At 41.0% G+C, this 13,503-nt stretch overlaps 1 protein-coding gene across 1 annotated transcript in view; it reads left to right on the top strand.

The window, feature by feature from the left end:
- Window positions 1-13,503, top strand: part of LOC128644691 (coiled-coil domain-containing protein 14-like) — a gene marked incomplete at its 3' end in the record, with an annotated part of 72,151 nt that overhangs the window by 44,365 nt on the left and 14,283 nt on the right. The window contains exon 3 of the mRNA XM_053697204.1: window positions 2,887-2,969. Coding sequence (XP_053553179.1) covers window positions 2,887-2,969 — 83 coding nt within the window. The remainder of the gene's footprint in view (window positions 1-2,886; window positions 2,970-13,503) is intronic.

The following is a 13,503-nucleotide window of genomic DNA, read 5'->3' on the forward strand; positions in this document are numbered from 1 at the left end:
AGACCAGAGTGGGTCATCGTCACGACCGACGCCAGTCTAGTGGGCTGGGGCGCGGTCTGGGAATCCCTGAAAGCTCAGGCACTATGGTCTCGGGAAGAGTCTCTTCTCCCGATAAACATTCTGGAACTAAGAGCGATATTCAATGCTCTCAGGGCTTGGCCTCAGCTAGCAAAGGCCAGATTCATAAGATTCCAATCAGACAACATGACGACTGTTGCTTATATCAATCATCAGGGGGGAACAAGGAGTTCCCTGGCGATGAAAGAAGTGACCAAAATAATACAATGGGCGGAGGATCACTCCTGCCACCTGTCTGCGATCCACATCCCAGGAGTGGAAAACTGGGAGGCGGATTATCTGAGTCGTCAGACTTTCCATCCAGGGGAGTGGGAACTCCACCCGGAGATATTTGCCCAGTTGACCCAATTATGGGGCATTCCAGACATGGATCTGATGGCGTCTCATCAGAACTTCAAGGTTCCTTGCTACGGGTCCAGATCCAGGGATCCCAAGGCGACTCTAGTGGATGCACTAGTAGCGCCTTGGACCTTCAACCTAGCTTATGTGTTTCCACCGTTTCCTCTCATTCCCAGGCTGGTAGCCAGGATCAAGCAGGAGAGGGCCTCGGTGATCTTGATAGCTCCTGCATGGCCACGCAGGACTTGGTATGCAGACCTGGTGAATATGTCATCGACTCCACCATGGAAGCTACCTTCGAACGGACCCTGAACAAGAAGGTCCTGTCTCAAACATCCAAATCTGGTCTCCCTCCAGCTGATGGCTTGGAGATTGAACGCTTGATTCTATCAAAGCGTGGGTTTTCAGATTCTGTGATAGATACTCTGGTTCAAGCCAGAAAACCGGTAACTAGAAAAATTTACCATAAAATATGGAAAAGATATATCTGCTGGTGTGAATCCAAGGGATTCCCATGGAATAAGATAAAGATTCCCAAGATCCTTTCCTTTCTACAAGAAGGTTTGGATAAAGGATTATTTGCAAGTTCTCTAAATTGACAGATTTCTGCCTTATCTGTCTTACTACACAAACGACTGGCAGCTGTGCCAGATGTTCAAGCATTTGTTCAGGCTCTGGTTAGGATCAAGCCTGTTTACAGACCTTTGACTCCTCCCTGGAGTTTAAATCTAGTTCTTTCAGTTCTTCAAGGGGTTCAGTTTGAACCTTTACATTCCATAGATATTAAGTTGTTATCTTGGAAAGTTTTGTTTTTGGTTGCTATTTCTTCTGCTAGAAGAGTTTCAGAGTTATCTGCTCTGCAGTGTACTCCGCCCTATCTGGTGTTCCATTCAGATAAGGTAGTTTTGCGTACTAAGCCTGGTTTTCTTCCAAAGGTTGTTTCCAACAAAAATATTAACCAGGAGATAGTTGTACCTTCTTTGTGTCCGAATCCAGTTTCAAAGAAGGAACGTTTGCTACACAATTTAGATGTAGTCCGTGCTCTAAAATTCTATTTAGAAGCTACAAAAGCGTTCAGACAAACATCTTCTCTGTTTGTCGTCTATTCTGGTAAAAGGAGAGGTCAAAAAGCAACTTCTACCTCTCTTTCCTTTTGGCTTAAAAGCATCATCCGATTGGCTTATGAGACTGCCGGACGGGAGCCTCCCAAAAAGAATCACAGCTCACTCCAATAGGGCTGTGGCTTCCACATGGGCCTTCAAGAACGAGGCTTCTGTTGATCAGATATGTAAGGCAGAGACTTGGTCTTCACTGCACACTTTTGCCAAATTTTACAAATTCTATACTTTTGCTTCTTCGGAGGCTATTTTTGGGAGAAAGGTTTTGCAAGCCGTGGTGCCTTCCGTTTAGGTAACCTGATTTGCTCCCTCCCTTCATCCGTGTCCTAAAGCTTTGGTATTGGTTCCCACAAGTAAGGATGACGCCGTGGACCGGACACACCAATGTTGGAGAAAACAGAATTTATGCTTACCTGATAAATTACTTTCCCCAACGGTGTGTCGGGCCCACGGCCCGCCCTGGTTTTTTTAATCAGGTTTGATGAATTATTTTCTCTAACTACAGTCACCACGGCACCCTATGGTTTCTCCTATTTTTTCCTCCTGTCCGTCGGTCGAATGACTGGGGTGGGCGGAGCCTAGGAGGGACTATATGGCCAGCTTTGCTGGGACTCTTTGCCATTTCCTGTTGGGGAAGAGATATTTCCCACAAGTAAGGATGACGCCGTGGACCGGACACACCAATGTTGGAGAAAGTAATTTATCAGGTAAGCATAAATTCTGTTTTTTTCTTTCATGATTCAGATACATTTTAGGTTTAGCACCATGGATAGCGCTTGCTTATTGGAGGCTACAGTTAGCCACCAATAAGCAAGCGTAACCAAGGTTCTGAACCAAAAATGGGCCGGCTCCTAAGCTTTTTACATTTCTGCTTTTTAAATAAAGATAGCAAGAGAACAAAGAAAAATTGAAAATAGAAGTAAACTAGAAAGTTGCTTAAAATTGCATGCTCTGCTCTGTCTTAATCATTAAAGAACAAAAATTGGGTTTAGTATCCCTTTAATTGGCATAACATCTGGCTGATTTTATAGCGCGGCCGACTAAACTTGTTTGTTGCACAAATTATCATTAAATTAATTTATATTAAATTATGCATTAAATTTGTGCTTTAGATGGTTTATAAATAAGAGAATGTTATAATATATTACACTGCTTCCATCCCACTACTTCATATTACCACCTGCCTGGCATTTGTTTTGTGGAGAACACTGTAATACCTTCATATATACTATGAGTAACTATGTAATACCTTCATATATGCTATGAGTAACTATATTATGCTATTATGAGTATTATCATTCTTGAAATATAAATGCTTGACTTTTTTTTTTCTTAAAACAATTCCTCAAAGGCGATTAAGAATATTAAACCAACAGCTCAGAGATCGAGAGAGAGCTGAAAAGGCTTTAAGATCTGATGATCAGGACCTTGAATGTGAGTGACAATTTTGTGTTAAATTATTTGTTATTTAAGGTCATGTATGTTATTTAGAGAAATTTTTATAACCAATAACTTCCTGAAGTTTATTGATGCAAGTTAGGAAAATACTTCCTTTAACATAAAGAATGAGGAAGGTAAATGTCTGTGTCCCTAAATATATCTTTACAAGTATAATTGAATAAGTCCTTTTCTTTCTAATGACACGGTGAGTCCACGGATCATCTCTAATTACTATTGGGAATATCACACCCGACCAGCAGGTGAAGCAAAGAGCACCACAGCAAAGCCACTAAACATCACCTCCCTTCCCTTCAACCCCAGTCATTCTCTTTGCCTACGTTAAAAGCAAAGAGGTGGTAAAGTTTAGGTGTCTGGAAGAAGATTCTTCAATCAAGATTTTATTATTTTAAAGCAGAGCAAGATTGTCCTGCTTCTTCCTGGGGTTTAGCCGTAGCCCATGTCAGTCTCTTTAGTAGAGCAGTGGTGGCTTTTAAGCAAATGGGAACTTGTGGGGTATAATCCTCACTGCACCTCACAAATAGTATATGCTGCCCTATCTTGAAAGCCTGAGTAAGATTGCTCGGCCTTTCTTTTTTTCCACAGGTCCATGTGAGGGAGAATGCCTCTCAAACCTAGTGAGCTGCCCTGCTGCCAGGCAGATTTCCATTAAGGTAAGTGCTAAATTTAATTTGCTAAAAAGGGAAGATGATTTTTGGCACTTTTACAGTTAACTCTGTTGGGACGTTATATACATTAATCCTATTATAGGTTAATAGGATAATGTGAGGCAGTTTGTGCAGGCAATGTGGACGAGAGGACTCATTACTTAATAAGGCTCAGTTAGTGTTTTTTCTCTTGTGTGTTCAAGTCAGAGCTATAGCAACTTGGTAGTGTGTTTTACTTGTTGTTACTTGTTGGAGCTTTTCTGAAGCAGCAAGAGAGTTTTGCATGCTTTTTTTAAATCACTTCCTGAGGGCCGGAAGGGTGACATACTTTCGTTGCGGCTCTACATTCTCAGAAGTCTGTGAGATCGGTCGCCTGATACCCGGTGGGAGCAGCTCTGATTAAGTCCGGATCTTTTCTGTTGACTCCGGTAACCAGCAGGGCTTGCTGAGGTGTAGAAGCTGTCTGGGTTTCTCTAGAGCCGCTGCTCTGCTCTTAGAAAATAGTTACTTTTAACATTTAAAATGACAGTAACTTTTTTTTTTTTTTTACATAAATTTCAAATTTAAATAAAGTATTTTATTTTTTGTTTTTTCATTTATTGGGTAAAGATGGCCCAAGAGGCCTTTCAAAATGTTACTTGTACTTTGTGCTAATGTGGAACTACCAATCCCTTTTTGTTCCTCATGTATTGAGAGAACATTGTATTACAGGGATAGACTTTTTGAATCTAAACCAACATTGTCTGGGGAGGATGCTGTTCAGGGGTCTCCTGTTCAAGTTATGCCGCAGCTTTTACCTCAAACCTTATTGTCTATACATGCAGTGCCCTGCGTTTTCCTCTCACACTCCAGTTGGAGTTGCTTTGCAAGACATTGCTACCCACATATCCTCTGCGGTAACTGATGCGCTGTCTGCTTTTCCCATGCTGCAAGGAAAGCGCAAAAGGAAATGTAAAGAATCAGTGAGTAAAGTTTCTGACAAAGTCGTGGCTATGCCGAATGTTCCCTCCCAGAAGTCTGAGGAGGAAGATACTTCGGTAGTATCTGAGGGTTAAATCTCGGATTCAGACAGTGTAATTCCTTCTTCTAAAACTGAAGTTGTATCCTTCAGGTTTAAGCTAGAACACCTCTTGTTACTTAGAGGTTTTAGCCACCTTGGACGACTCCAACATGACTGTCGTAGTCAACCCTAAGAAGTTTAGTAAGTTAAACAAATACTTTGACGTTCTTTCCACGGTGGAGGTTTTTCCGGTACCAGACCGGGCTAAAGAGATTATTGTTCAGGAATGGAGAGACCTGGTATCCCTTTTTCTCCATCCCCAATTTTTAAGAAGATGTTTCCAATAGCTGAATCTATCAAGGAGTCTTGGCAGACGGTCCCCAAGGTGGAAGAGGCAATCTGCAATTTGGCTAAGAGAACCACTATTCCCATAGAGGATAGCTGTTCCTTTAAGGATCCTATGGATAAGAAGTTGGAAGGGTTACTTAAAAGGATGAATGTACACCAGGGTATACAATGGCAATCTGCGCTGTGTATTGCTACCGTCACCAGTGCGGCGGCATAATGGTTTGATGCGTTGTCTGAATCTATTCAGACAAATACTCTCCTTGAGGAGATCCAGGATAGGATCAAGGCTCTTAAGTTGGCCAATTCCTTTATTACGGATGCTTCCCTACAAATTATTAAGTTGGGAGCAAAGATTTCTGGTTTTGCAGTACTGGCCTGCAGAGCCTTATGGTTGAAATCATGGTCTGTGGATGTGTCGTCTAAGCTTTTGGCGATTCCCTACAAGGGTAAGACCTTGTTTGGGCCAGGCTTGGCTGAAATTATTTCAGACATTATGGGAGGTAAGGGTAATTTCCTCGCTCAGGACAAGAGGAATAAGCAGAAGGGACTTCAGAGTAATTTTCGTTCCTTTCGAAACTTCAAGGGTAAGACTTCCTCTGCCAAGCAGGAACAGTCCAAGCCTTCCTGGAGGTCCAACCAGTCTTGGAACAAGGGGAAGCAATCTAAGTAGCCCGTTAGTGACTCAAAGTCAGCATGAAGGGTCTGCCCCCCGATCCAGGACCGGATCTTGTGGTGGGCAGACTTTCTTTCTTCGCTCAGGCCTGGGTTCGAGATGTGCCGGATCCCTGGGCAGTGGACATTGTGTCCCAGAGATACAAACTAGAGTTCAAAACCTTTCCTACCAGGGGCAGGTTTCTGCTCTCCAGATTATCTGTAGACCAGATAAAGAGAGGCATTCTTACACTGTGTCCGGGACCTTTCCGACCTAGGAGTGATAATTCCTGTTCCAATGCAGGAATAGGGTCTGGGATTCTACTCCCATCTGTTCGTGGTTCCCAAAAAAGAGGGAACTTTCAGACCAATTTTAGATCTCAAAAGTCTAAACAAGTTCCTCAGAGTACCGTCTTTCAAGATGGAAACTATTCATTCCATTCTTCCCTTGGTTCAAGAGGGTCAATTCATGACAACGGTAGAGGTTTGCCTTTCTAGACAAAAACTTCCAGTTTGTGGCTCTTCCATTCGTCCTTGCCACAGCTCCCAGAATTTTCTCAAAGGTCCTGGGAGCCCTGTTGGCGGTGCTCCGGTTGCGGGGCATTGCAGTGGCGCCTTATCTGGACGACATTCTGGTCCAGGCTCCATCCTTTCAACAAGCAAACTCCCACACAGAGATGTTATCTTTTCTGCGTTCTCACGGATGGAAGGTGAATTTGGTAAAGAGTTCCTTGATACCAGCTACAAGGGTAGTGTTCTTGGGAACCATAATAGATTCCTTATCAATGAAAATATTTCTGATAGAGGTCAGAAAGACTAAGATTTTCAACTCTTGTCTTGCCCTTCAGTCCTCTCCTCAGCCGTCTCTGGCCCAATGTATGGATGTAATTGGTCTGATGGTAGCTGCCATGGACATCATTCCGTTTGCCAGATTCCATCTCAGACCTCTGCAGTTATGCATGCTCAAACAATGAAACAGGGATTATGCGTATCTGTCTCCGGGTTTAAATCTGGATCAGGCGACAAGAGATTCTCTTCCTTGGTTGTTATCTCAGGAACATCTCTCCCAGGGAACCTGCTTCCACAGATCTTCCTGGGTGATTGTGACCACGGATGCCAGCCTGTTGGGATAGGGAGCAGTCGCTTGCTAAAGGCTAAAGATATGGACTCGGGAGGAGTCGGTTCTTCCCATAAACATTTTAGAGCTGTGGACACTCTTCAATGCTCTTCTGGCCTGGCCTCAATTAGCCTCATCCCAGTTTATCAGGTTCCAGTCGGACAACATAACATTGGTAAAAAAAAAGGTTCTTTGATTTTAACCAATCAGCATGTAACATTAGGTACTTTAGGCTAATGGTAACCTGAGACTACAGCTACGATTACGGCTTTCTGAGCTGAAACATGTCAGCAGTCAGTTCCTAGAGTGCAGTCCATACCGCTCACATCGCCACTCGAGACCCAAGTTTTGTATCCCTTTTGGGATGAATAAGTTTTTACTCTGCAAATAAAAGATTTCAACTTCAAATCACCTCATTTTAACTTGTATGGGATAACATAACATTGGTGGCTTACATCAACCATCAGGGGGGAACTCGGAGTTCCTTGGCTGTGACCGAGGTATCTAGAATTATCCAGTTGGCGGATACCCACAACTGCTATCTATCTGCGATCCACATTCCAGGAGTGGACAATTGGGAAGCGTATTTTCTGAGCAGACAGACTTTTCATCCGCGGGAGTGGGAACTCCATCCAGAGGTGTTTTCCAACTTGATTCTCAAATGGTGACAGCCGGAGCTGGATCTCATGGCATCTCGACATAATGCAAAGCTCCTGAGGTACGGTTTGAGGTCAAGGGATCTTCAGGCTGTACTGATAGATGCTCTGGTGATCCCTTGGAATTTCAATCTAGCATATCTGTTTCCTCCGTTCGCTCTTCTCCCTCAGGTCATTGCTCAAATCAAGCAGGAGAGGGCATCTGCATACCAGATCCTGCGAGGCCACTCTGGTGCAATGAGAATCACCGGCGTGGCCTCGCAGGATCTGGTATGCAGACCTAGTGGAGATGTCATCTCTTCCACCTTGGAGACTTCCACTGAGGAAAGACCTTCTACTTCAAGGGCCCTTGCTTCATCCAAATCTCATTTCTCTGAAGCTGACTGCTTGGAGATTGAATGCTTAACTTTATCTAAGCGTGGTTTTTGTGAGTCGGTCATTGAGACCATGATTCAGGCTCGTAAGGCTTTTACCAAAAAAATTTACTATAAGATATGGCGTAGATATCTGTATTGGTGTGAATCCAGAAGTTACTATTGGAGTAGAGTTTGGATTCCTAGGATTTTGTCTTTTCTCCAGGAAGGTCTGCAGAAGGGATTATCTGCTAGTACCTTGAAGGGTCAGATTTCTGTCTTATCTATATTGTTGCATAAGCGTCTGGCGGACGTACAATCCTTCTGTCAGGCCTTGGCCTGTGTTCAAATCTGTTACTCCTCCCTGGAGTCTTAACCTGGTTCTTAAAGTTCTTCAGCAGGCTCCGTTTGAGCCTATTCATTCTTTAGATATTAAGATGTTATCTTGAAAAGTTTTGTTTCTTGTTGCAATTTCTTCTGCTCGTAGAGTCTCAGAGGTCTCGACGTTGCAGTGTGAATCCCCTTACCTTATTTTTCATTCAGATAAGGTAGTTCTGCTTACTAGGTTAGGTTTCCTCGCTAAAGTGGTTTTGGATAGGAACATTAATCGAGAAATCGTAGTTCCTTCTTTGTGTCCTAACCCCCCTTCTTCTCATAAGGAGCGTCTGTTGCACAACCTAGATGTGGTGCGTGCATTGAAGTACTATTTACAGGCGACAAAAGATTTTCACCAGTCTTCTGCTTTGTTTGTTGTTTTCTCTGGGAAACGCAAGGGTCAGAAAGCTACGACTACTTCTCTTTCTTTGTGGTTGAAGAGTATAATTTGTTTGGCCTATGAAACTGCTGGACAGCAGCCTCCTGAGAAAATCACGGCTCATTCCACGAATGCTGTTTCCTCTTCCTGGGCATTTAAAAATTAAGCTTCTGTGGAACAGAGTCGCAAGGCTGCAACTTGGTCATCTTTGCACACTTTTTCAAAATTCTATAAATTTGATACTTTTGCCTCGGCTGAGGCTTCTTTTGAGAGAAAGGTTCTTCAAGCAGTGGTGCCTTCTGTTTAGGTTCCCTTTCTTGTCCCTCCCTTATCATTTGTGTCCTCTAGCTTGGGTATTGATTCCCATTAGTAATTAGAGATGATCCGTGGACTCACCGCGTCATTAGAAAGAAAACGAAATTTATGCTTACCTGATAAACTTATTTATTTCTTGACACGGTGAGTCCACAGCCCGCCCTGTTTATTTAGACCGTTTTTGTGTTGTAAACCTCAGGCACCTCTGCCCCTGGTGTTACTTCCTTTCTCTCTTTTTCCTTCGGTCGAATGACTGGGGTTGGAGGGAAGGGAGGTGTGATGCTTAGCGGCTTTGCTGTGGTGCTCTTTGCCTCCTCCTGCTGGCCAGGAGTGATATTCCCAATAGTAATTAGAGATGATCCGTGGACTCACCGTGTCAAGAAATAAATGAATTTACCAGGTAAGCATAAATTTCGTTTTCATATGCAACCAGTCCATGATTATTCAATCAGTGTTTAAAGGGACATTAAACACTAAATAAATGCGAGATAGAATGAAGCATTGAAAGAAAAGATTAGTCTAAAAAATACATATACATATTATTCTTAAAGTTTCATCAAGTGTTTAAATATTGACAAATTAAGTGTAAAGTGTTAATGTCTATAAAACAATGGGAGCTGCCATGTTGTAGTTTAGGTTACCTTCTCTGCTGTGGCCAATTAGGGACAGTTATAAATAGGTCACTAGAGTGTGCAGCCATTGGCTGTGTGGAATATAACAGGGTTCTGCATTTCAATTTTATTAGTTGTAGGCTCCTATTTAATTTATTTCAGTCACATGCATATTTTCCCATTGTATTGATCTTGATCTTTGAAAACTGTTCTTTGATCCTTGATTTTACCTTTTAGCCATGGAAAACATAAAATCGTCTTACTTTGAATTTGAAGTTTCTTGTTCCAAACAAAGTTCTTTAATAGGAACATAAAAGCCAAAATGTAACTTTCATGATTCAGATGGAGCATGCATGCATTTTTAAATAACTTTATAATTTACATCTATTGTTCTCTTGATATAATTTGCTGAAGAGCAGACCCCTCCAATGCAGAACATGCAGCATGTCTGCGTAAAGAAATGGACACATGCAGGAACTGTTAGGGGTTTTGCTTTGCAGCGCTGCTCAACATCAGGCTGTTTTCTTCAAAAGACGCTGTGCTCTGGCTTCACTGTTTTCTTTAGCACAGTGCAACCAGAGCGAAGCACTGTTTGAAGAGAACAGTGAAATACGGAGCAGCGCTGCAAAGTGGCAGAGCACTGATTGATGACTGGTTCTCAGGGATTTTTTCAACTTCACCCCTAATCATTCCAGGTCTGCAAGCCTGTGGCTCATGAATGTAAGCCGTGCTTATAAGCAATGCACCTTTTTACCTTATAATTATGTGATGTTAGAACTAGAGCAAAAGAAAACAAATTTATTCAGGAGACATTTTAAAAACTTAACAAAATGTCTTTTTTTCCCCTCTGCAGCTAATTTGCAATGCAATTTTCAGCTGCTACAATATATTATAAAACTTTAAGAATTGCTTTATTCTCCATTTATTCAACACACTGCAGCTGGTGTCTTCGTGTAAATGCCTAATTTAAAATTAAATTAGGTAGGTTAAATATACATGGCACCGTGTGGCAGCAGTGTTTGGAATAATATTTATAACAATGTTATGAAACACACAAATAGGCTCAGCACTGAATATAATTCTCTTTAAAGTTACAAATCATTAGCTGGGTGCACATAGCTGGGGTTACTGCATACCCCCCATATATATGTAGCAAAAGTTCACACAGAATGCCACAGCACCACAGAATTATCCAAAAGATTATTCCTTTATTTGGAGCAAAACATGCAGCGTTTCGGCCTCACAGGCCTTAATCATGCCTCATCGTGCATGATTAAGGCCTGTGAGGCTGAAACGTTGCATGTTTTGCTCCAAATAAAAGGGATTATCTTTTGGATAATTATGTGGTACTTTGGCATTATGTGTGAACTTTTGCTACATATATAACAAAATTGCATGCTCTATCTGAATCATGAAAGAAAAAATTTGGGTTAAGTATCCCTTTAAAGTTTAAACTAACTCTAATGGGACAGTGTACTGTAAAAATTTTCTCCCCTTTTAATGTGTTCCCACTCCCAGTGATCCATTTTACTTGCTGGAGTGTATTAAATAGGATACGAACAGCTCCTTTAGTTGATTTTGCCTGCTGAAACCGCCACCTATACCAAAAATATCAGAAGTTTAGTAATGGATATATAGAAAAGTTATGTAAACAAGAAGCAGCTGAGGAACTCACACTCCTAGTGGGCAGTGAGAGAGAGAGGTATTTAAATGTTTATTTCAATTGCTCTACTAACTATAATCTAAATATTTTCTGGGTATAAGGGTATTTTAAAATGTAAAATTTGTTCAGATACATTCTACAAGTTGTTGTTTAAGCAAAAACAAGCCTACCTCTATTTTATTGTCTGGGTTTGAGGAAAATAACTACCCTTAAATAATGCTTCAATGAAATATAATCCAGATGAATTGTAAACAGGTTTGAAATTAATTATACTACTAACTGCAGCTGTTATGAAAATTCTACGATGCAAGGGTTGTAGTTCCCAAGCAAGTCTTTCTGTTTGCCTTCTTTGCCAAGTTAAACAGCTATCTATTTCAGGACAAAAAAGTAATAATCAAAAACATTAGACGCATACTACCACAAAGTGTTACGCATACTTCACATTCTAAAGCACATAGTAAAGCTCCTTAATCAAAAAGAAGGATGAAAAAAAGACCCCAAATTAAGATGCCTACAGGAAGTAATGAGGAGCAGATATGTTAATTAGTTTTAAAGGCCTATCATTACTTTGGGTTGACTTGCATATTTGTGTTAATCTGTATTTCTGCATTTGTGGTGTAATGGATCTAGCATCTATATCTTCTCTTCAAATCCAGAATGGCACCTTTATTCAACCTGCATTGTATTTACTGTGGTACTAAAAAACATTTTTATGTGAAGCTTTTATTCACTGTTTTGCATTAGCAATTATCTTTATTATTAGTTGGGGGGTTTGGCTTTTTTTTTTTATACACTAAAAATTATACATTTAAAGGGTTATTATACTGTAGAATGTTCTCGACCTTTAACAAGTTCCCAATGATCCATATTAGTTGCTAGAATGTATTACATTGTTTACAAATAGCTTACTTTCTTATGGTGGTCAGAGTCCACAAAATTCTTCACCCTTGGGAAGTTCATCTCCTGGCCACCAGGAGGAGGCAAAGACTCCCTACACCAGATCTTTAAAGGGCCACTAAACCCAAAATCTTTATTTCATGATTCAGATAGAGAATACAAATAAACATTATAATTTACTTCTATTATTTATTTTGCTTCATTTTTTAGATATCCTTAGTTGAAGAAAAAGCAATGCACATGGGTGAGCCAATCACACGAGGCTTCTATGTGCAGCAACCAATCTGAAGCTACTAAGCATATCTAGATATGCTTTTCAGCAAAGAATATCAAGAGAATAAAACAAATTAGATAATAGAAGTAAATTAGAAAGATGTTTAAAATTGCATTCTCTTTCTAAATCATGAAAGAAAAAAATGTGGGTTTCCTGTCCCTTTAAGTATCCCTCCTTCTTACCTCTCAGGGATAGAGGTGTTCAGGATCAATGGATAGTTCCTGGAAGACAGGGACATAGGAGAGTACTGGTTGTGTAGTGTAAATCTCCTCTCTAGAGTTGTGGTCACAAGCCACAGGGTAGCTGGGATAGTTCCTTTAGCCTCCTCCTGCTGAGCTATGGAGATGTACTTCCTTGTTTTATCTGCTACTGTTAGTGACAATAAAAGATGGTCTCTCTACTGTAACATCAGAATTAATTGTTAGGTAAGATCAGTGGAGGGAACATAACTTGGTGTTTCTTGTCTCACACAGCCTAAAGGCTGATTAAAGCTACATATTGTAAGAACTTTAGAGCCACTTTACATTATTTTTTGTGCACACTCAGGTGAAAGTTTGTGCACACTGGACCTCTAGTTCACATGGTATATAGTGTTTTCATATGGGGACAGTGATTATGTTGGGAAACTGTTTGGGGATTACATTACATTTTATTGTAATATATCTGAGGTGTCTCCATTGCAGCTCCTTTAAATCTTGCCGCTCCGCACTGGCATGGCGCTAACAGAGCTGGATACTGCATTCAGACTGGGAATTTCGGGGAAATGCAGCATTCTACATTACAGCCAGGGGAAAGGAGGAGTTTCTGGTTTTTCACTCTGCATGCAGTTTTTTGGTTAGCTACCTGCCGCTTCCTCTCTCGTAGAGGCCATAGTTGCATCAGGAACACTTCTCCCTTGTTACTTCAGGTACCGGAAGTGGTTATTGGCATCTTTATACAATGAGCAGGGGGTTCTTTGCATAGTGGGTTAATTTTTAGCACACTTTGACACCCTATTTTTTGGAACCCTTGGGGTCAAACAAAATAAAGCAATATGTTTTATAAGGGTTTTTTAGTGGCTTCTATATTGTTTGGGCACACTGACATCCCTTATTACCTTATGTGATTTTAGACATCTTAAGTTTACTATAACAGATATTTCTCTTATTATTTGAGGTGTACCTTATTTCTCTGTGTGTCTCAATCTATATTTGTAAATGAGATTTTGCGACAGACTGATACTGC

This window comes from Bombina bombina, unplaced genomic scaffold, assembly GCF_027579735.1.
Source record: "Bombina bombina isolate aBomBom1 unplaced genomic scaffold, aBomBom1.pri scaffold_1218, whole genome shotgun sequence".
Taxonomy (NCBI): Eukaryota; Metazoa; Chordata; class Amphibia; order Anura; family Bombinatoridae; genus Bombina; species Bombina bombina.